The sequence below is a fragment of the Galendromus occidentalis genome, unplaced genomic scaffold (assembly GCF_000255335.2).
Source record: "Galendromus occidentalis unplaced genomic scaffold, Mocc_1.1 scf7180000077438, whole genome shotgun sequence".
In the NCBI taxonomy this organism is placed as follows: Eukaryota; Metazoa; Arthropoda; class Arachnida; order Mesostigmata; family Phytoseiidae; genus Galendromus; species Galendromus occidentalis.
Window position 1 is genome coordinate 642051 of NW_003805426.1, and position 24440 is coordinate 666490.

The window sequence follows — 24440 nt, forward strand, 5'->3', positions numbered from 1 at the left end:
CTTTACAACTTAGGGCGGCGAAATCGTTCCAAATTATGAGTTAGAGGAGGTTTTATAAGTTAGAGGAGAGAGTCAACACGGGGTCTATGCTTTTACTTAGCAAACCATGAGAAAAGCGACTCTAAATTATAAGTTAGAGGAGTTTTCCAACTTATAGGAGCTCCAACTTAGCGGCACTTGACTGTACCTACGATTGGGTACCTCGACCATCTATCGTTGGACTGTCCCCGCAGTGGCTTTGAATCCGCGATGGAAGCATGCGAACGGAGTTTGAATCCTCGGTTTCCGGAGTCAAAATTTTCATCCTCTCGATGATTCAGAGCGGAAAAGTGGCACGAAGCCCGTTCAGAGCCATCAGCAATCGACGAATTACGATCGAAAGTATTGTAGGTACTCGGTTCCGGAACAAAAGCACTCCACAGCACCGTCTCTTGTTGCCTCTCGGCGCCCCGACGCGATCCTCGGAGGCTTGACATACGCGACGGAGAGCGGGTCTCTTGCACCCGGGCGACGGAACTTCCGGGCTCTTGAGAACCTCGACTGGCTCTCGCTTGCCTATTCGAGTCGGCGTCTCTCAATTTCACTTTGAGATCTATGAGTTTCTCTTGCCAAATAGGGCATTTTAGGGCCGCCCAAGTGTCGCTCTTTTGTCCAATCAATGAAAGGCACCAAGGGTCTCCTCCTGACCCTTCACGGTCATGCGCCTCGAGCACTTCGACATCGGACAACAGAATTGAGGTCGTTTCTGGTTAGGGTAAAAGACTCCCGATAGCTGCGCTCTGCCGAGCTCGGTCCTTTCTCGGTCCATTCCGGGGCTGAGGCGAAACACTATCATCGTGGAACGTTCTCGGAGGGAATCTCTCCATCGTGAGAGGGAAAATCGACTTCCGCCTCATGCTCCTGATCCCGTGGGTTGCTCTGCATAACGCATCATTACGCATTGGGAAGCCCCATCGGATACACTCATAGGCCTTCCGGCTGGTGAGACGCGAGCGCTACATAGATACGCATCGTAGGTCATTCGAGATTCCGATTTCCGATCCTACTTTCGAGAGCCGGCGAAGCGAATGTTGGGAAGGGAAACTGGTGCGTAGACGCGAAAAAGCGGCCGCGATCGATGCGGCGACACAAAACATCTAAGTGAAGCCGTCCAAGGGAAAACGTATTTCATGTTGGAAGTCAAGTTATATGTGCGACTTGAGCCGCTTCCGCAGCATCTTCAGGCTTCTTCAGGTATTGCAGCTTGAGCGAATCACATTGGTAATGAACCATGTACGCCAGGATGCACATCTCTCTTCCCATCGAGAGCGACTTCCACCCTAAAGAGGAGGCGTTGCAGGGAAGATCGAGTCCACAGACCTGCATTCCCGCGGAATCTGCGCCCTCCGCGCCGCAAGATCCAGAGGGTTCCGAGCGAGTAATCGGATGAAGCGATATGAATGTATCGAGGAGCGTGAATCCATATAAGCTGCGGGAGGATTGCCTACAGAGGAAATTGTTCTGAGGTCCTGAGACCTACCCGGAAAAAAAGTCGAGCTCAATCATTGCTCTTCTGAGCCTCGACACCCCTGACCCCAGAATTATATGACTCCAATGCTCCCTCAAGACTCCGCAATCAGCGAAAACAGGGACGCCGCCATCGTCTGCCTTGATATCTGTGACACCTAGACCTAGCCTCGCATGAACTTCCAAAGAAACATTCATCACCGCAAGGCGATGCGATCACGAACTCCCGAGCTGAAAAACCCCGGTAGAAAGAATGACGACACATCTGAGTCAATTGAGAAAATCTCATCTCTCAAGTTCTTTGTTTTCTTCAGGTTTCTTAAAGAAATATAAAAGGGTATTTTCCATTTTTACATTCATAGCGGTGTGAAAAATATGGAATATTTCTCTTGTATCCCAGTCCTTCCATACCTTCTCCTCTCACTAGAATCAGCATTAACATCCATGTGGAACACTTACTACAGCTCATAAAACCACTCCAATTCATTTTTGCCTATAAATACATCAAGTTAAATGCCTAGACTTTGAGTGCCATTAGAGGTCCCTGCCGGAGCCTCATGACGTTTTGGCTTGATTCCTTCGATCCACAGTCGAGTCTCTTTGAGCAGTGGGAGTTTTACTTTATACACGCAGCGCCGGGTAGCAGTGGCGAGGGAAACTTCTGACCTTCATGCCCTAGTTGTGATTTGCGACTCTCGTTTTGATCAAGTCTCACATTTGACTAGGTTCTCGACCCGAAATTCGCTCATATGTCTACCCGGGGTTCGGTCGTAGCTGCTTTAGAGTAAGCGACCTTGTGCTTTGGATCCGGCAACGTCGCCGACCGCTGAGCCCTCAAAGAGCTGAAAATGCAATGATTTTTTGTTAGTGAATCGGTCCCGATTATTCGAAATATTCCACCCTCTCACTAGAAGCTCACTGTCGGAATCGACTATCCTAACTGAACGCAGTGGAGCCAAGCTCATCGATTATTGTCTGAACTGAAGTCTGTCCTCATTCATCGCTAGGAAGATGCCACTCACGCTATCAGGAGTCCGGCGCCGATGACCGCCAGGATGAGACCGAAAAGAGCAACGATCGTCATTGCGATCTTGCCGAGACCGGGGTAGCCGTTGACCTTCGTCAAGAATGAGACGATATTGGGACCGCCCTCCACATACTGTAGTGAAAAAACAGATTCAAGCAGCTGACTCGATGGCGGTGGTGAGATGAACCTATTCCCAGATATCTTTGATCCCAGATATGTATGAAAATCGAGATTCGGGATCAAACTAACCATCTCCTGCCAGAAAAGCGGCAGTGTAACCTCTGGGAGTGACGCAGCGTCATTACTGCAATTAGAATCGAGATTGAGATCTCAAATGAAAGACACCGATGAGGAAGCATGTGGTCGGTATGCCGAAGTCAGCATAAAACGCTCGAGATGCGAGATACTAACATCATGTCCGATGGTATCACCCGAACGTTGGCCTGCATGCGGCCGTGAACCCGGACGGTTGTACCGGTCAGCTGTGGATATGAAATAGTGTTGGCTCATTAATCCCACCAGGCATTCTCCTCGTCATACCCTGATCCCGAAACTGACTGTCTATGACTCCTCATTGCTGAGTCTGTCAAAGGAGGTGGGGGGCGGTGAATGCGAGTATCGCTCGAACCAGGAAAAAAACCCACCGGCTCATGGTCCATTACGAATTCGTGACGCGACTGATCCGGATGCATTCCGTCAACTGCGGCGCGGAACTGCGGGTCCGCTTGGAGAAAATGAGGCAAGGACATCACTATCGGAGCATCTTTCTTGCATGGACCGACTTCAGCGACACCTAGAAGGAGTTATCCGAGATGAGAATCACGCAACTTTCAGGTTTCCTTGGAAGAATATAATTTTATGCCCGGATCTTGGAGCCGCATGCCGGTCCGAAGCAATCGTGTTTCATACACTACCTGACGGCAGCTTGAATGAGGCATCGTAGCAAACGTTGTCGGGATTCTCCTTCGAGCTTAGGAAGTTGTCGATCGTCAGATTGAATCGACGGAGGCGCAGCTTGTGCCACTCAACGTCCTTCTGATAGCGAGTGACGAGAGCCCGGCACATGTCAGGCACGTACACACGGGTAGAGTTCGTCTCGTTCATGGGAGGACGGAGATTTCCGACTGTAAGGAAAGGAATGTCGGACCCATCGTTTTCTCGGCCACAGAGGAACTCTTCGACTCCGATATTATGGACTTATGCCAATCCGACTGAAGAAACCCCGCGAAACTTACAGGTGCCGTCGATAACATTGCACTCCGGCTTACTCCAGATCTCTCGGACGCTGCAAGAGCGATGAGCTTAAGGTCATGGCAGATTGAAAAGCGTCTTGCGATAGGATTATCTGAATATGGAACAGAAACTCACTGTTGCCCGTCCATCGAGTGAATCCGGTTGAGATCCTGGACTCCCGTCGCCCCGGTGTACATATTGAAGACTCCGGGGTTTGTATCATTCTTCTGCGGGACGGAATTTCGTAAGCACTGGACTTTTGTGGACCGACTCCGTCATGAAGCTCTGCTCCGAAAAACGCAAGCGAGCCAAGAAAGTGAGGCACATCGTTTTAGCAACGCGGAACGACTTCATTTAATCTTCCTCTTCGTTCGAGATTCGATGGGGAAGCCTCAAGTATTTCGAACAAAACGGAGCGGATGATTTCATCATAATTGAGAGAAATGTAGAATGCTTCCACGGAAGCAGTGAAAGACTCACGTCAACACCGAAGCCGAATCTGCCTTTCTTGTTTTCTCCGCTGTAGAACCAAGTTAAAAAACCCTCCTTCAGGGTCGCCAACTGCACGATGGAGTTTGACTGTCCCGTGTACGTCAACTCCTTCACCTTATAGACCACGACTGCGTGCTGAGCTTGTTCTAGAGCTCCGATAACCGTAGCGAAGCCCCCTCTGGCGAGCCAGCCGAGATTCTCACCTCTATGCAACGCCGCCTGTGGACATGCGAGATAAAATCAATCATCGAATCGAGCTATCCGGATCCCTCCGAAAGGGCGAGCCTATACCGACGCCGACGGCTGATCGAGAGAGGAGCGAATGTTCGGTGAATGGATGGGTTCACCATGAGCTCGGAAAGTTCGAGGGGAGCTCTTGAAGGGCCAAGAAGGGACCGAGCGCAGCGAACGGTTTTGTCGAGACACCCTGAGATCGAAACATATCAGAACCGGACGAGTCTTTCGATGCCTCTGCGTCCTCATTCGATGGAAACTCGGAAATGACTTCTCATCACGATCCGTCTTTCGCGGTACGATAAGGGCCACAGCAGAGAAGGACTCAGAACAATAGTCGGACCAAATTCAGAAAGAAATCGATCTCAGGAGAATGATAGCGAGTGATCGGAAGCGAAATGTAATATTCCCTAGGAATCGGCTTCCATCGTCGCTGGCAACAATAGTTTGCCTCTTTTCCGACCGAGCAGCGATTGAAGATCATCATGATGCGTTCTTCAGCTGAATCGTACTGATTACTGATCATCTGAACTTGCGAAAAAAGCGGTCTGCTCGAGCAGAGAGTGATTCGATCGAGGCAGTCTGCCCTCAATCTGAATATAATTATGGTGAGCCCAGCTTCGTCGAGCTCGAACATCTTCCGTTTATCTCTCTCCATTCCAAACGTCTACTCACCATAAGGGGAACGTTGACCATCGTGATGTTGGTTTCTTCATCAGAAACGCTGTTCACCGGATCGAAGGTGAAGAATCTGTGTTCCTCGAACGAGACGGTCTTGTTGTTGTGGAAAGTGATATTTTTCTTCGAAATATCGACTCTGGAAGCGAAGATTGCTCTCATTAAGACCTCGACTTCCGTGAGGGGAACCCGTCGTCGGATGATAATGGATGGGATGGGAATGGAGCGTCCCTCATACTTACTTGTACCAGAAAGGACCGACCTCCTTCACGATTGGCTTCCCACCTTGTTTGAACTCTTCCGGGTTCGTCAGGTTGAATAAATACCACGCTACTCTGGTGTCGTAGTTTTTCGATACGTCCCTCCAAATGGGAAAACCTTGGGATTTTGGGGACAGCACCACTCTCCTGCCCAAGATCCATCTGAACACCGAGTTGAAGTTCAAGAGGGTTCCGACAGAGACGAAGACCAAAAGGAGCCCCAAAGTCACACAGGAGACTCCTGGAGAGAAGGGGAAAATACAGATATTGCACTCCTCAGTTGTAGCAAAGGCGCGATTCGGACAAGCTTTGCGAAATTCACCCCCACGGGTTATTTATAAGTTCAGAAACTTGAAACTCACCTCCGATTAGCCGCAGATTCATCCCAAAGGGTCTTAGGAGGCTGCTCGGTCGCCTTTTCCCCTGTAAGCGAGCAAAGTCGAAAATCACTAAGAGACAATAGTCGCGCTCTTCTCCCGACACATCGAAGAGTTTCGTTCAGAGATCGAAAGGACTAAGATTTTCTCGGGAAGAATCCCCCAACGGACCCAAAGATGGAGCCGAGTGTTTTGGGGTTTGAGCGGTCGAAGGTCAGCCGTTCTCCCGGGACGCAGCGTCGACTCCCGGCTCGTAACCGAAAATTGTGAGCGTGTTAGCTGTCCACAGCAACGCTATGATGGCGGCCGACGTCTCCTGCAGAGAGACTATCGCCACTCTTGAGATAAGCCCGTCTCTCTCAGGACTGCTCCACGCACACAATGCCGGCATTCAGTTCGATGAGCCCCTCGACTCGAAGATCTGTCTCCAGGAGGAAAATTCGACTTTGAAGTATTGATAAAGCGCTGTGACAGAATACTTTCTCATTGTTCTCCGTTAGCGATTTTCGCGCGAGTTGATCGATTCGGGATATGTTAGTGAGTTAAAGATAGTTTTAAGGGACGCGGCTGACTTCAGTGTCGAGCTGAGAGCACCTAATCAACTTCTCCATCCGTGAGGTTCGCAGTACGCGTTCCCATGCATTCGTATCGGCATCCCGGCGTCAGGGTTGCCCCGAGCAAGGCGAGGACATCGGTGAATCCCCAATCGTTTCGCGATCAGTCAACCGCTCTGGCCGCTCTGAGGAGCGACATGCCGGAGCGCAAGAAACTCACGGCTTTCTCGAATGCTCCAAGGTTACTACAGGGCCGGGTCGGGTCGGGATGGTCTTGGATTCTCTGTTGACCGAAAGTGGCCACCGGGAATTTTCAATTAGGTGGGCATGTTCTTTCTGAACCCTGGAGGATTCTCAATTTGGCACCGAGCCGCTGGTTGCGAGTGAGGCGATCGGAAAAGACTAGCTTCGGAATCGAATGATGGATCAGCGGTCTGTCCGACTATGTCTGACTGAGCCAGAAAGCCGGCGCATCGTGGACGTTGACGCTTCTGCCCAGAGTCGCTGGGATTCTGGAGACGCTTGAGTAAAGAGCGTAATGACGGTGTATGGTACGAAGAAAAGACGGCCCTGATCACGGAAGGATTTAGACGGATATCCCAGTTGCCTCGCATTTTTTTGAATTGATCCAGCAAAACAGGAAACAATCGCCAACATCGAATCGGCGGTTCTTCGTCACTCGAAAATTGAGAAAACCTCGTCTTCAGGAAATCGAACCACCGGCAAGCGGGAGAACACGCTGGTGCTATGACGTAGGAACATGTTTTTCCTCAGGCCGGATGAGCTCTGTATCGAATCACGGCTGACTTTCGACGTTCTGAACATCGGCCCATCGACCGTCGACTAAGATCGGGATTGTCGCGAATCGACTGAGAGCGAAACCAACATCCGTCGAAGCGGCTCACCGCAGGACAACGAGACCCAACTTATTGGAACGTATCGCGGGTTTCCGCGATTGACGTTCTCGATAGTTTTTACGGTGATTCCCCATGTCGCGCCGCAGCGGCGTGAGAAAACGCTCGAGCACGGTTGCGTAGAATGTGTGTTCTGGCCACCGAACTCGGCTTGAATTTCTCACCTTGTAGCGAATCAGGCTTTCTGGCTGGAAGTCGGATAGATAAGTTTTTACGATTGATCAAAATTTCCGCGCCACTTCCTCGTCGCGTTTCCCCATCAATCACGCCGGATTCCGCTAGACTGAGGAAATCGCTCAAGATTGAGAGAAAGTCGCGCCACGTGGCGCTGACCCAGCGTGACCTGGAGATATTTCATTTCGCAATCCCGCATCATAGAGGAGTTTCAGATTCGGAATAAACAAACGTATTCATCGTCAGACTCTATCATCGTGACGAGAGAGCCCCCGGGGCCAAACGAATTCGCTGCAACAGCAGCGATATATTCATCGGTGATTGTTTGAACAGCATTCTTTGAACAGGTGAGCGTTTTATCGCTCGATCCCGGCTGAGGGCTGACTGTATGAGTCTCGAGCGCCTCGATATCGCATTCGACTCTGTGAGGACGTTGAGGGGAGCGAGAGAGCGAGCTGCCACAGACTCACGAGAATTTTCGGTGCTACGTCTGTTTTCGGCACCGAGGGTACCCACATCGGCTGGGAAAATCCGCTCGCTGCTCTAGGTGACACCGTCTCGTTGACAAAGATGAGTGAGTCATGGAGACTGTCCTCACGCAACGTTATTGCGTGAGCCAGCGCTTGAGCTACCGTCTAGTCATCCGAACGGATTTTCTCTCTTCCGACCGCGCTCGAACAACAGCGAGAGCGCTGCTCGTCCACGTTCGAGAGGGTTTCCAGCCGTCCGCGTCGGATTTCAGAGCCTGCGGACATATAAGAGGGCCGTTTGACGTCCATTGAAAGCTCGCGCTGATCGGTATCCGCCGCATCCGTCGCAAACCTTCGTCAGTGAACATCCATTAAAACTTGAATTTCCTACGACTGTCAGGAAATCTGATTGAATCGCACGGTAATATATTTTTTGCTCTCTTGATCCGGGATGTGAGATCCGACTCTTCATTCCAAGTTAAATTAACCAGAAAATCCAACGACAGACTTCTTTTCTCAAAGCTTCATGAGCTTTCTTCGATCGCCTAGGTAGCAAATTAATCAAGCAACAGGTTAGCGCTCAGAGACGACTCGAGGCCTTCCCTGCGGCACCCTTGAAGCAAGTGCGAGATCGCCTTTTCTCAATTATTTGAGGTTCGCGAGCAACACGTTTGTCTCTCGAAACACCACCACCCTCTCTCTGATTGATCTCACGGAGTGAGTCAGTTGACGCGCGCTCAGAGCTGACGTCGATACATGTTCCCGCCAGAATCAGGGTCTATCCCCTGCAGGAAGGACCGAGCGCTCGATGGACGGCGGGAGTTCGAACTCCCTGAATCGGGAGAAAACATCGAATAGCGGCAGAATACTATTTTCGACTGTCATTCGTTCGAGCGACGACGGAAATGCAAAGCGACTTCAAACGCATGGGAGCTATTCATATGGGCTCAAGGCTGACGATTCGCCGCGATCGCATGCGACAGCGTTACCGGCGGCGTTCATAGAGAACTCTGGCATGGCCTTATACGTTCGGATTAGCCAAGCGTCGCGCTGTCAAATTTCTAGAAGAGCGACATCACCAGAGACTCCACCGCCGAAAATGATTAATGCAGCTGTCACCTATCCGATAGGTCCTATCGACAGCGTGATTATTTGATCTCGGAGTATGTTTTCCTCATACGTAGAGCGAACGGCGCCGGCGTCGAGTGTTCGAGATCCAATTCGAAGTTTGTCGTTTGTCGCCATGCGGTCGAAGTGGAACTCCCTCGCAATCTGAAAGCAAGCGTCCCGGGCTCGGGTCGCGCTGGGACCCAGAATTTCAAGAATGCCATCTGCACCCTATGATCGCCAGCGATCTCGATCGAGCCACATGAAGCCCAGCGTCGTCAGATTTTTCTGTTCACATCGTTCTCTTCGGCGGTTCTCCGATATGTTTGGCTGGGGTTCACATGCAGAAGATGAAAATCAAGCCGCTCGACGAGGCACGTGAAGAGAACCACAAGCGTTTGAACGGAATCGAATCATCATTCCCATACACTGATGTACATACACATTCGGCACAGCCACATGTAGACTGTAATTCGGATTAAGATTAGGATTCCCTGATTTCCCCTTCAGAGATCGAGTAGGAATCACGAACAGAGAAGCCCAGCCCTAAGTGTCATTAACTGGGACCAGATGCAACAACGGAGTTTCTGGACTCACTGGGCTAGGATCTCGTTCGCTTGGTTGACTTTCGGTGGTTAGTTCGCTCACCCGAACGAGCGACTTCTTCGTGTGTCGCGGTCCGGCGACCGGTCCGCCGCCCGCCCGCTCGCCTGCCGGCTGAATCCAGCATGGCGTGATATCGCGCGATTCCCTTATTGCTCTAGCCAACGATGACTGTACCAGCAGTCAGCCACAGTCAGTCAGAACTCTCTGGCAGCCGAACAGCCGAACTCAACGGTCAGATGGAACGGCTCCATCGACCGCTTGCTTGAGAGCCCTCGGAGAATAAAATTAAGAGAAATTTAATTTTCTGTGACATCGTCGTTAAGCGTCTTACAGGGAATTCAGCAAAGTCAGCCCGCTCCATCGAAGCAATCGACTCGCCGACTCACGCTGGTCGGAATCGAACGAGATTCCGCCCTAGTGGTATGGAACGACGTTTGGCTCTCGTACTGAGTCTTTTTTCTTCGGATCCCGCATCCGGGCCATCATAATCCTTGAATGAGATTTGTGACACTCGTTTGTAATCGAGGACGAACGAGGAAACCTAATGATCATGCATGCGTACACAGTCTTCCCGCTCTACGACATCCACATAAATAACTCATCATAGAACGAATATCCTTCATCTGAATCTGCATAAGTGTCGTGGGCGCACAGGAAGCGCTCAGTTCCCGAGCGTGGAGGAACGTATAGAAGTACGAATATACGTCGAGTTGTAATGTCGGCGGCGATCCGCGCGCTCACGAAAACTCAGTCAGCGGGACTTGCGTGTTCAGGATCGACAATCAAACCGTCAGTCGCGTCGGACTCAGAGAAGAAGAAGAACGAGACGACGAGTCAATTCGCTGTCAGCGTAAATTGAAGAAAACGAATTCTGTGCACACCGCGCACAGAATCGGCGGGTCAGCCCCAGAAAGTCGGCGGCGGGCTTATTGCATGCTTCTCTGAGGAGATTATCGAACGTCAGCGGAAACGGACAGCAGCAGATCATGCCAGACTGTCATGCCAACTCTTCGAAATACCCTGACGCTGATTGTCGGTCGGTCGATCGCTCGCTCGAGGTATTCCAGTGTTTTTCTGTGCGATTCATTTTTTTCGGAGAGTTCCAGAAGCTCTTTCGAGTTCCAATCCGCGAGAGGACATGCCTCGAGCTGAGTCGTCTCTCGATTCCGGCGGGATCAATCGGCACAGCCGGCATTCACATCGTGGGGAAGCACGGTTCGCGCTCTCACTGTGTTACTCACCGAGAAGATCTTCATCTTTGCGTTCTCCGACGCAATTATTGCCGAAGAAAACTCAACGACCGCGCTAAACTCCGAATCAGCTCGCGGCTCGGAGCGGTAGATGGCGGTGGCGCGTCTTCGACTCTCTGGTTCTATCCGTCAGCACAAAACCCACAAGTCGAACACTCGTCGAGATCACCAATCGAGAGAATGTTTCTGAGTGAAGCGCCCGCTCGCTCGCTCGTTCACCAGAATTCTCCGGTAGCTCTGGGAAAGGATGAGAGAAACCCTGACGTCATTCGGAGGCCTCCACCCCACACGAGGAGAGAACTCTCGTGCGCTGGTGCCGCTGGTCGTGGTGCCGCGGCGGCGGTGACGGCTGCAGCTGCTTCTAGAGCTGATGCCGATGCTCTCTTGGTCATCATGGAACATTGCGGTCCTCATCCAAAAAGCCGCACGCTTTCTGATGCCGGTACCGCAAGAGCAACCACGTCGACCGAAGCTCGAACGGTGCTCTATCTGTCGATGAACGTGGACGAGCTTGACGTCATACCCACGGTCCTCGACAATGAGTTCCGACGCTACGCTGTCAACACAGCCACGACGAGCTGAGCAGCTACGAAGTGACTAATAGTGAATCATTCCAGTTCCCACTACTTCAATCGAGATTATCGTTATCGGAAAAACGACATGAAGCAGCCGATACCTTGATGAAGGTTTCTGGAATTCAGCGTAATTATTCACGAGGGCTCTCCCGGCCGTCAAGTCTCACTTCCCAGTCGTCGCGAATCAGATTCGAAACCTCGGGAAACCCCGACTGACTGACCGACCGCATGTATCGCTCGCGAGAGTCACTCTGTGTAGAACTGCTGACAATCGAAGCTCGGAGGAAACGTGCGCTGGGGCAGAGTCTGTTGACTTCCTAAAATGCGCAGACTTTTCTGAATCCCGAAGTTCAATGAACCCAAGGGTCCGAGTCGTTCGAACAACTGCTCACAGAATATGGAGAAATGCAAGAAAAGGAACGAACTCCCAGGCTACGAATTATACATGGGCCGCATCGTTGTATGAGATCTGCCAACGGATACTCCTCTCGATACCCGAACGCAGCGTCAGTGTCACGATAGGCGGCAGACATTAAGGAGAAGAGACACTCGACCATGCGCATTTTGCGCACAGAAATGGCACTGTACCAACAATCCGAAACTGTTTCAAGCTGAGGCAGAAGGGTCGACGAGTAGATACGCGCACTTAGTCGCTTGCCAAGTTTTGCTAACGATAAGATCTGATTGTATCAGAGTTTAGTCCCGCGGCAATCTATGATTTTCATCGATGAAGCTCCAACTTCGTCGGCGCAGCCAGGCTGCATCGGGGAAAAACAGCGAGCGATTCAATTTATAGGAAAAAATTATACGACGTATTGTTGCGACGTCAGGCGAGAGAGTGATTACTGAGATCTGAATACTATCGATAATGATAATATCGATGCTTCTGGACAATAAACTCGAGTATCGAGCCGCTCCGATGTTTCTCCTCGTTCGCTCTTCTGGCCTCTCGAGTCCTGAAGCCGTCGGATCTCAGGAATTTTGGTGAACTCATGCATTTCCAGCATCACTCTCGTCGCGCTTCCGAAATTGAGGCCGGTTCCTGCCTCCAGTCGTGCGGACTGAGAGTTCGCTGACTGGTACGCTGTTCCTGCCCGGGGATTTCCGAGAAAATTCGCCGCGGTCACGAACGTACACTTTCCAACATGAAGGATGGGGAAAAAGGAGCCGACTTCTCCCGACCTCGAAAACGATAAAACGTCGAAAGTGATTGCGGCTCGCATTTTCTCGAAAAAGTACCGAAGAGGTTCTGTAACCTTCGAGTGACATCATCTTGACATCTCCTCCGACTCAAAGAAATCGTGAGACTATCCCTTTCACTCAGACGGACATTAATAGTCGCTAATAATCGAAGCTAAGACGGCTTACTACAGGCGGCACAAGGTTGTGCGTCACGGTACAGCATGGAGTTATTGTTTCTTGTGCTTGACTCGATGCCGAGGAGGCATTTTCTGTGTCGACAGATGAGCGCGTAATCAGTGTAATCGCTTATATAATCAGGATTTTCTTCTCTGCGCTGTCTTGCACCCCTGCCACAGGCCGAGTTCGCCAAATGACTCTCAGCGGCTCCTCGTATCGAGAATAATCTCACGAAGACTAATCGACCGATCACTACGCCAGCATCAAGCGCATGTCGGGGAGTTCTTGACAAAGTATTTTGTGCGAATTCTGCGAGAGTCGATCCGACGAACTTTCTCCGACGGTTGTTCGTCTGCGACATCTGGTGCGGACATGAGCGCCGCCCATCAAACTCTGGGAGAGCTCGCGCGCAAGCGTTCTTCAAAGTCGTCGCTGGATCTTCCGCAGAAGTGGAACCAGGCCATACGTCGGCTCTTAGAGAAGATCCGCCGGCCCAGGGCTCGGAGCCCCGGATAGAGTGGTCACAGATTCGGAGCGATTTCTTTCGAGCGCTCTGAACTAGAGGGAGATGTTTATTTTGAAGTTTCGGCGAAGTCAAGAGCAGCCGCGTAAATTTTGCTAGAGCGATCTTAATCGGGTTCGAAGTGATCGGGGCCCGACTTCTGCGTAGCCGAAGGGTTGTCAGCTTTATGACCGGGCCCCGAAATCGGGTCCAAATTAGCTTCGTTGTGAGTGAGGCGTCCTCGCGACTTAGCTTTCCGCCTTAGCTGTCATTATGCCGCCAGATGCCGAGTCGTTTGAGATCATGACGCAGACCGACGTCGGTGTCGTTTCATGGCAGTCTTTGCATCAATCAGAATAATTGAACCGATTGTTTCTAGTACGGAACTGCTCTCCCAAGGACCAAGCGTTTCTTGAAAAGACTCCCTTGTCTTTAAGGAGCTCCAGATGGCATTCTTCATAACTTGGGATGCGACAGCGGTCGACCTTCGCGTACAGAAAAGACCTGCGCACGTCCATTACGGTCAGCTTGTTATGCGGTGAGTCGAGGAGTTGGTCCGCATCTGCGTTTGGAACGTTCGTTTCAACTTCGCGCTGGAATGTCCGTCATTAGCTCAAAGGAGCATGCCAAGTGTCCTCTCACCGTTCGTTGGAAAATCTCTCCTGAATTACTTCCTAGAGCTACTCCACCCTTCTCTCGTCGCGGGTCCCTATGTTTCGCGAGCTCCTCGAATCTTCCGCTTGACGGAATATTCCGCCTTTGAAACCCGGAGACTCGATAGCGGAGCGGGGCTTCAGCGGGAAGCAACCCGTTAGACTCCCCAGAGAAGTCTTACGCAAGAATCTCGTTACCGAACCATCCCCAGAGCGACAGAATTTTCTGACGGTGAATTTGAATGCTCAGTATGAACTTCGTCCACAGAGACTCAGACGCAGAGGAGGCGTCGGCGTCGTTGGATTCGCGACTGATATCTGGTTTCTCGCTTATTCGGTATCTTCTACCAATGCTCCACCACACGAGCTTCTGTCGGATGTCGGAGCGACACCACTTGTCAGAAGATCGTCCGGAAGATGACGGAACAGGATTCTTCTGCCGATACCTCGCAACGTTTGCGTAACGGGTATGCTTTCCGAAAAGATAAAGAGGATCACCTGGTTAATTACGCAAGCGGATTCTCTCCGTATCGCCTCGGTAGGTGAGGTCCGCAACAGAATATCGGTCCCAGTCTACGGATTCGAGCGAGGATTATCTACGAGCCATGAATCACGAATTACCGAATAGGAATATATCACGGATTCTGGCGGAGGCAGAGGAAGAGTAAGAGCGGTTCTTCCGTCATCATCTGTTTCCGTGGCTCGCACAGCTGTGAACCTTTGAAGGATGGGGAACCATTTCGCAAATCACGATCGGGTGATTTTGATGAAATTGGTCGGCGGATATGTTCGAGAGAAGAGAATGCATAGAGTCGATAGATCTGCCAATATGTACGTGTGTCCGCGACTGGCAAACGAGGTTATTGCCGACGTCGTTGAAAATCATAATGGTTTCAGCGGATTCGAGAACTTCTGACTCACTAAAGTGAAATAGTTTATGGAATGACTGCCAACAGGGATACGCGTACAAATGAAGCAGATGGTCAATGATGACCTCTACGCGAAACAAGAGAGTCGTCTGAGAAAATACATCGACTCCACAACCTCTCCTCTGATTCAGCAAGACTTACTGCCTCGTCTCCCGCTTCAGAATGTGCCCTGGACTCCGCAGAGAGGTGGGCGCGTATTCCTTCCGAAGCAGGTCTTCAGGATCTCAATCGAAACGAGGATTTATGTCTCCAGATGGGAGGGAGAGCGTCAAATAGGCGGTTTCGAGTGTCTTGGGATCGCGGTTCGGGGGAAAAATATTTGTGCTTCCGTCATATTTTCACTGTAATCCGAATTGCTCCCAGCTCCGAGAAGTGCACTGAGTCATGGACTCCGAATCAATTATAAACTTGACGTCACAGTTTTCGCTTGTCGGCGGCACCTTACTGTCATTGCTCAAGAACTCTGAATCCGAAGGCTCTCGAGTGAAGACCTGATATTGGGACCACCAAGATTTCATCAGTCGAGATCAACTCGTCGTCGAGCTCATGAATGAACAGAGGTGGCTCGGATTCGCGCTCCTGGCACCGGTCGACATGGATGCTGCTCCGAATATTTTCACTGGATCAATTACAGAAGAAGTTACGCAAAGCGCGAATAAACCAAAAGTCAAATGAAAGCGCGTAGCGTCCAGGTCCGATACTGGCTCGTGAAGTGACGGAGAAGAAAGGGCTTAAAATTGCTCTTGGAGAAAATCCAGTAAGGTGGGAGTTCCAGCACCCGGATCAAGCATCGCCATTGGACCTGAGACATGCGAGGTGAATTCGACCCCGAGAAGGAGATTCTCCCGGTGGAAAAGTCCAACGCTAGGGAAATTCCACGAGATCCGATCAAAGAATTTGAAGAAGAGATTCCCAGTCTGATCGAGAAATAATCACCAAACGTCAATGTCACAGTCAATCGATTGACTTTCACTATGTTTTCGATTTCCCGACAAATACTCTTCCGAGTATTTCGGACCGTTTTAAGCGGATTGAATGTCGAGCTCAGACCACCGATGAGAGTTCCTTCATTGTTCATGACCTGACTCAGAATTGCGAGGAATGAAATTCTAGTGACTCACTTCTAACGTGCGGTACGTCATCCTTCACTTTAGGAGCAATTTTCACGCGGGATTTCCACCTTTCAGACTAGAATCGGAGCCGTTGAGAAACTTTGCGCTTCATGCAGCGGAGCCGACCACTCGAATGAAGAGGAGATTCACAAATGCTTCACAGGTCCCTCTGAAGTCTCCACGATGATGATCGCACGCGCCCTTCCAAACCCGATTTACGGCAGCTGAGCGGTAGCGAGGGCTTCAAGAGGGCTTTACGACCTGCGTATCGCGAGCGTATTGTGAGCGCGCATACCCCCTCCCTCTCAGTAAGACGTCACCGCGACAGAAGTCGCGCTCCATACGATCGCGATCGTTCGCCGTGCAGTCACCACCGCCGGCACCATCATAATCACGGTCATCACGATGCTCCGCGTACGAGCAAAGGGTTAATTCATCAAGTGAAACGATCTCTGCATTGATTTTCATTCTGCTCCTTCCAGGAATCTTTTGATCTTCTGGATGTTTCTAACCAGCCGGCGTCACATCGGGTGTCACCGCGAAGCGAACAAATCAAGCGACGCTTCCGAATGTTCCGATTCTCTTCCGAAGCGACACATCAACCGCAGGCGGCTTTGTTGCATTTTACGCAACACTTGTCTCAGCGAGAGATGTCAATAAGGTCCGGGACATATCGCTAAGAATCGTGGGGTTCACCGGATCGGACGCGAATTCGATTCATGAGTCGCTCGTAACGCTAGACGTTGTACGCATCATATGGATTGGCCGCGAAGAGCCAGACGTTGAGATCAGCAGTCAGCATGATCGCCGCTTCGATTAGAAATGGTGCAACGGACGAGTTCGTAAGCATATTCTGAGGAAGAATAAGTTACGCATGGCGTTCTTCTCGATTACATTACACCGGTCAACGGAATCGCACGGAGTCCCATCTTCCGTTCATTGTTTCCCTCCCAGAGCCGTCAGCGGACGGAATGTTTCCGGAGCGTGGAACGAACCGACTCATATGATTAACGGTATGAAAAGAAAATATATTCCTCACATTCGTCCCGAAAAACCTCGAGATCAATCTCATGCAGACTCCAGTTCTAGATGGGGACCATTGGCTTCGGAAGTGTCGAGCGATACATCAAGTACTACCGATAGATGGAACTTCCCCTTCAGTGCGTTCCCGGCCGTGTCGCTTGACGCAAAACTCTCGATCTACAGGAAAAGGATAATTATAGCCGGAACGGCGATCGCGAAAAAAGCGATCCTTGCTTTCTCCGATTTCGACACACTTCTTCGAGGATGCGATCGCTCGGCTCAAGACCATGAATTTCTCTGAGACGGCACACTCTTCCCTGAACTGTGGAGTCCTCACGAGGAAAATACGTCAAGAGACAGGATACATTCGGGGAAGAACTTCTCGGAAAATCATACGATCAGTGATCGACGAGCAGGAGAGAGCTCGACGCAAAATCGGTCAGCAGTGTGCGGTGTCCGGTCTCTGGATCGGATACGGAATCACGTACATTCCCGGTCCACTGCGGACCTCTTCCTGTTTTCCTGGATGGTAGAGTCTCGCCCCACTTCATCGTATCTACTTCCCTCGGCGAGTCTCCCTCTCTGAATGCAGAGCGGGAAAAGGGACAGAAAGCGAAATCGACTCCAGATTTCCCCTTTCATTCCCTGCGGAGACGTTGCCGATTGGAACGAGTATCGTCATTGAGGCTCCTTGTCTGCCGAACATTTCGAGGAATCGATCTCAAGGCCCTCCGGATGGGGTATAGTCGTTAGCCACATCAGTGAGTGTTTACAGCAGCTGCTGTGGGGGTGGGTTGGAGAAGTGAGCGGAGCAGTAACGTTTGAAAGAATCTTTACATAAACATCGCGGAATGATTCAATCCAGACCTCACAGCGGATGAGAGGGTCTTGATCAAAGTCTCATGTCGCTATGAAGACAGACGTTCGCGAGGATTGATCCGAGTTCGGTGGGTAGTGGATTCCGATTATATGAGCGGACAACAACGCGGACTTGCACCGAGCGGCGGCGATTTCATCCGGAGGGAGTCTCCAACCCAGAAGCGATCGACGTACAATGCGGGGAAGAGCTGGATTCGTACTTTTTCGGTCGGATTTCGATCGAGTGGCTGCGCTGGGTCGAGGGAAACCCCAGACAAGTCTTGAGCGGATTCCGCTCACTCTGTCCGACCGACGAGTCATCAGTCCCCTGGACGATCCAGAGAAAGTACACGTTTCATCAGAAGCTGCGGCTGACCACGAGTCTCGCGGCCCTCTCCTTCGCAGTGAAGACGTATTCAGATTCTGAACTTTCGTTCTCGCCCATCTGCGGGCCAAGAACGTCAAGCTCGGTCCAATAACTTATGTCGACACTGGCCGTTTAAACTCAGAAGAGCAATGTTATATTTCGCAAAGCACCACTTGAAACGTGATTCTCGCGCACCGCCCGCTCTGTGGACATCACACGCTTTCGTTGCGAAGGGCTTCCAACAAACACTGCTGATGGCGGTGTCAAGATTTGTGCAAACACCAGAAAATTCTGGTACCGTTCTGTCAAACGGCCAACAAGGCTAGAACAGTCACCCTGTCGGATACCGCTGGAACAGCCGAGCGCCGAGCCTGTGATACTTCCGTTTTAAATTCAATCAAATCAAATCCGACCTGTCAACGTGTATGTCGGAGGTCAGGATGAACGTCGAAGCGAGGGCGAGTTCCCGAGACAAGGGCGCGCATGGAAGGAGCCCTGAATCTATTCGAGGAGTCGGCTACATCTTCCTCGAAGATAAAAAGGCTTTCCTTGTTTTAGATATCCCGGCACTTTAGAGCAATGAAAACATCGAGCGATCGAGGTCGTCCGCGGTATAATCTGTGAACGATTCTCCCTCGAGGGCGTTCTCTTGAGGTCATACAGCTTCCGACACGACAATGACATCTTCTATCTTGACAGATCTATCTCGGGCGTGATCTCCGAGAGTCTCCTGCGCGAATGGTGTTCATTTTTCCAATACCAAGCGAATGTCCCTCTCTTGACGACAGAGCAGGGGATACGCGCCTCGCTCCCCTATCGACCGAGGTGCTCGAGAAATTTGGCTCCATAACCCGACACCGATCCGCGCCACGGAGCGCGCCTCGAGTTGAAATAAGCCGACTTATTTTGACCGTCTTCCTCATGTATTCGCTCTCCGTTCGAACAAAAGAAGACATCCAGAAAGTCGTCCAGCATGGAGATGAGCTTATTCTTCATGCTCACTCCGGGATGTAGACTCGACTGTATTGACTTATGGGTCTTCTTCGTTACACAAACATTCATTCGTTCACATGGGCCAAACAGACTGACGCACTTGTCCTTGTCTCGCACACGATTTGGTGAGATCACGCGCGTGTTCTCGAGAGCTCGGGCGAGCTCCCTTTTCCCTGCGAGATTATGTGAACTCTTCCTCCGGCCGAACCGCATCGCTGCATCGATGGCCTCTGATGGACAACTTCAACCATAAGGTTGACACGATCGAAGCTCATGAAAAACCAGGAGCGTCGCGATCAGCCCCCTTACACCGTCCCTCGCGAACGGAGGTGCGACGTGCTCGCGCTCCGCGACAAGTTCTCAGCCGGCAGACACGCACGGCAAGCGGAACCGACGAAACAGAATAACTTGCCTAGATTTTGCTGCTGTCTACCGATATCCTGCTCAGGCCCGATGAGATAATGAAGACATGAAACGCTCAGGCGGCGTCTCCGACTGATCCCGATGGTGAAGCTCCGGTACCGAATACGTGTCTTGACGGCGCGCTGTGAAGACGAGCTCATCAAATAAACGCGACATCTCTCCCATGGGAGGAATCCGAACGAGAACAATAGGGCGGAAGCGATCAGACCGAGTCTTGTTCCTGCAGTCCGACACAGAACACATCGCGATACCGGCAGAGCCGTCCTAATCGATCCTCACCGCCCTCTTCCCCGATGACAATCGAATATTCGCTCAGTCCGGAATTTCGCCGAAAACGGCATTCTCGAAGCTCCTATCTCCTATCTCCCGCCTTCTCTCCCTCCTCCCTGTAGCCTCGATCCGATCCGGCAATATACGGAGGTCTCCCTGCCAGAATGGAAGATCACAATATTTCTCCTCGTCCAGCGCTCAAACGAACCGGTGCAAAATAAGTGTTCTGTTGATAATCTCCAACAAGCAAGGGGCCATTCCAAAAATACAATCGAGGTTGGCGAACACGCTCACTGAGCGCAGTCGAGTAATGCATGTGACAGAGCGACGATAGACCCCGCGCAAACTCATGGAACAACTACACAGATACTCCGTATTTCGCGACTAGGCACCTGTGATCTTGATCCGCCGAGTACTCTCAGAGAGCGTCGAATTCGAGAACATGAGCTCGGAATGCGTCGGTCGCTAATGACGTGACGATTCCCAATAAGCCTCGACGCTAGGTCAACGAAGTATGACCGAATGCTTCGCGAGTTTTTCCCGTTGATCGAATGAGCGTCTCATTGTCACAGGGTTAGCGCAGCGAGTCGCACACAAAACTCCAGTAGCCTTCTCAGGAGGCTCCGATGGAGTGGATTCGTCCTAGATCTAGGTGACATGGCTGATCGCTGGGTGGTAGAAAGAGGAAATCTCAACATACCCGACAAAACGAGACGATGCGAGATGGCAGGCGAACGCCGCTGGTGAACACGAGCTTTAGATTTGAGGTGAGAGGCCGGTGCAGAGTAAACGACGTCGTCTCTCTCAATCTATTCGCGCGCAGACACCAAACATACTCGGAAACTCGTGTACGGTCGGAATTGAGACGTTTCTCTAGACATGTGATCGCGTTATGCGAACGACGCGCTCTTCGTTTGAAGTCTTGTTACGGATTTCTCCTCCGTTTCGAGTCGGAGGGGGTTCCACGCTTTTCCATGAGCAGACCATCAGACTCGAGAAGGAGTCGTTCACCGAGAACATAGCGGTGAACGCAATTAAAGAGACAGAGCCCATTCTCGAGTCCTCGTGCCCGACTGATGGAAGACCGGGGTCTGACCGAGACCCTCGAGGGGGAGTTCACCGGGAAATATGGAAAGCTGATCAGAATGAGCTGCAAGAGGCTCTAGCGGCAGGACTTCCCTCGCTTTCAATCCGGCACCGCGCGACACTCTTTTTTCCATGCGGGACTTCTGCAGAGCCGGTTGTCACCGCAGCTAATTCTCCCAACACCAATCTGAAACCGCGGTCTATCAACGGACGTGGCCCATCATCGGCGTCCAAGGAAGGACATTCTGCTCGAAATCGAGTCTCCCGATGGATGCTTGATGTATCATTGGCTGGCAGAGTTGCTGCCCATGGAGAACAAATTATGGAAACAGCCGCCCCAAAGATTACGCATCCGGAACCATACGGATTGGTTTCGAGGAGCGCTCTCTGGCGCGTATTCTATACTTCCGCTGAAGCCCCACAAGAGAGTTTCCTGCTTCGATGCTCGATTCCCCGGCAGAGACTTCCTTCCTCGATTCCTCCGGCCCGTCGCTACACCGACGAAAACGACGAATTCCGGAATTCTTGACGACAGCTTCAGCCACGTCGCGGACTTCTCGACCTCTCGGATCCGGTCTCGCCGTGAGACTTCGATACGTTTTTGACTCTGCTGTCGAGTGTAAGCTACCATGGAAATAGACCAGTACGTCGCGACAGGTTGTAATTTGGGTGCAGTTCTTCTGATGATCACCGTCGTCTTGTATATCAAATACGAAACGAAACATCGATACATCATCCATCAAAAGGAAGGAGACCGCCTCAAGGAGCCTTGTAAGCCGATCCCCAGGGTGAACTTAGCCAGGACGCGAGGGTCGAGAGACTTGAGGAAGAGGTTTCTTCAATAGCTACCTGCTTCAAGCATCCCCTCCGCGGGAATCGCCTGGTGCATTCGAGTCGATGCATGCCTCTTGCCTCGTGAACTGTCGTACTGGAGATGTACACTTTTTTTCGATAAACCAAATTCGAAATTTTTGTGGTCCGAAATTAATTGCAACCGTGAGGATTGAGCCCGCGGGAAAATGTTCCAAGGCGGGGGAACGACTGATATTTTCGAGGTCCGCAGTCGAACTTCACCATTTCCTTTCCTTCGATTATTCACCGTCTGAATTAGATTCTGAGAGCTTCGAGCTTGTTTCGAGATCATTCCGATACGCCCGTCGATTCGCCGCATTCTGTAAAACCGCCGTCAAGCGTGATCATCTCTGACTCTAGAGACTACATGCAGGTGATGGATCGAATGGCCACTTGGCCAAAAATGTTCGGCGGGAATGTTCGAGCCTGATAGTGGTCAACACTCGGTCAGAAAAGAGAAAACGCTCAGGTTGATCGCAGTCTCCAAACCGTCGAGCGTTAGCTCAGGCAGCATGATTCAGGATGATCGAGAGACCCCCCACAAGAATCACGCAATCTCCACTTGCGGATATCTCTGATTCCGGACCACCTCAGAAGCATATATAAACCATCGCAATCTCGATCAGGAGCTGTCAGTTGTAAGCGAAAAAGATCGTGGTAACTCAAAATGAAGATTCAACTCGGTCTCGCTTTCCTCTTCATCCTGTCCCTGGTTCAAATGAACGGAGCAGCCAAGACGACGAAGAGGGCGCCAACCAACTTCATCGATTACGCCGGATAGGGAACTGTTGTATTCCATGGCGGACCTCACGGCGGAAATTTCGGTTTTTTGAAGCACAAGAAAGTGAGCTCGAGGGCAAATAAAGCTTCGTTGGAGGTTTCCCGCTGGACTCATTGATTTCGTCCTCAGAGGCATCCCGTGAATCCGCTTCGTGGGGTTTAGCGGGTTTTGCCCCCCTCCTCGAAGAGATGCGACCGAGCAGCGGGAAATTTCCCTTCCAGGAACGATCATTCCGCCAGAGAGCGGCCACTCCTCGTACCCACCTGTGCATCCTGTCTATCTCTCTTAGCGGAGGCCACGTCCTTCGCGGCTCCAGGAGGATCGATTCCGATAAATGTCACTTCGTCTTGCAAGATCAGCGGCCGGTTGTTGGTAGTCCCCTTAGAGCTGTTATTGTCAACACCATTGACGGCGTCGTCGTCGTTGTTGTTGTCGAGAGCCTCTGCAGCGTTCTCCCGGTTCTCCCGCTCGGCAGACTTACTGACCGCATGTATGCCCGCGCCGTTCTGATGTTCACCGACCTGACCGCTACCGGACACTGGTTCGAGTTTTTGGCTTTCCGACGTCATTACTTTTCCTCACACAAAAGCTGATTATTTCGAATTGGCGGTGGACTTGTTTTGGCCGATCGTCGTCGGACGATGTGTGCTCAGCCGGACTCCTGGGTCACAAGTGTTGGATCTGGGCAAGTACCACCGGCAGCCTGACGAACAACGTTGCTCTCTCGAGGAGCAGACGGCTGAGTTCAGCGTTGATCAAACAACATGCCCACAGAGAGTTTCCGACGAGCGTTTGTTCGTCCGTTCATCCACACGCACTCTCGCTCGCACACTCACTCACTCTTTAACATGCCAAGCAGCCAGCCTTTTGCCTTTCTTACCGGCTCGGCGAAAATGGCTAACTAACTGACTGACTGGGTTGGACTCGACGCCCAGGTTCGACACATGTTGTTTTTACCGGAAGCTCGGTCCGCTTCCGCACGGGCTCCATTATGCCTAATTGAGTTCAAAAGTCCCCGTCCACCTGCTTTTTTTAGTCGCAATGCTCTAGAAGTTTGATCGGGGAGCCCTCTTCTTCCTGACAGGGATTTTGGTCGAATGAATCGGCCTCCCACGCTGCACTTTCGCCGATAGAATTTTTCCAGAGAACGGGGTTCCGTACTCAACATTTTCGCCGATAGAATTTTTTCATTTTCAATCCAGGTTGTCTGGCTTCCGTCTTGAATCGCCTCGAATAGATTCTAATTCGTTTCTGACTTCGATTTTCACTTCCCCCGTTCTTCTCCATGTCGTTTCCTTTTCGCTCTAGCGGAGTTTCTCTCCCCAGAGGCCTGAAATGTTATCAAACTGGCATTGGATGTAGCGGTTCGAGAGCACGGCTGAGGAATCTAGAAGTGTGCTCATCACCAGCTTTATTTTCTTCTTGTCAAGTCAATTAATGCGGACACTGTAAAGACCGGAGAGAGGCACAGAGTCGAGATTCGTTCCTCCCGCTCCGGATTGAAGCAAAAAGACCGATGAAGAGCCGGCGCGGCAGCTTCTTTACCGTTCCAAGAAAACATTCTGGCAGGGAGTCTCTCGCGGCCACGAGATCAAGGACGGGAATCTGATGGAGAAAAACCTTTCTGCTCAGAGGAATGCGATCATGAGTTCTCATCAGCTCCACGGATCGAGATCACCGATAGTTATTAGGTTGTTCGATGCTAACAGTACGACTAATTGTATAAGGAGCGATCCAGAAATGGCTGCGCAAGGGGAATCCCGACACAGCGAAGC

General features: G+C 51.2%; 1 protein-coding gene across 1 annotated transcript; it reads right to left on the bottom strand.

Moving 5' to 3' along the window:
- Positions 1–1778: 1778 nt before the first annotated feature.
- On the bottom strand, positions 1779–23342 carry LOC100900493 (scavenger receptor class B member 1). The gene is made up of 13 exons (XM_003743033.2): positions 22929–23342; positions 5793–5853; positions 5413–5671; positions 5168–5309; positions 4247–4477; positions 3902–3993; positions 3769–3818; positions 3448–3657; positions 3178–3326; positions 2945–3015; positions 2783–2837; positions 2529–2665; positions 1779–2348 (listed from the first exon to the last, which is right to left on the bottom strand). The coding sequence occupies exons 1-13, from the start codon at positions 23232–23234 to the stop codon at positions 2252–2254; spliced, it is 1860 nt and encodes a 619-aa protein (XP_003743081.1). The 5' UTR covers positions 23235–23342; the 3' UTR covers positions 1779–2251.
- Between the last annotated feature and the right edge of the window lie 1098 nt (positions 23343–24440).

Bases quoted from the DNA above. Each gene is read 5' to 3' on its own strand.
- LOC100900493 (XM_003743033.2), bottom strand. From the start codon at position 23,234: ATGACGTCGGAAAGCCAAAAACTCGAACCAGTGTCCGGTAGCGGTCAG. The intron at 5,310-5,412 runs GTAAGTATGAGG...CTTCGCTTCCAG, and splicing joins GTCGGTCCTTTCTGGTACAA to AGTCGATATTTCGAAGAAAA. The intron at 3,819-3,901 runs GTGAGTTTCTGT...TCGCTCTTGCAG, and splicing joins CACTCGATGGACGGGCAACA to CGTCCGAGAGATCTGGAGTA.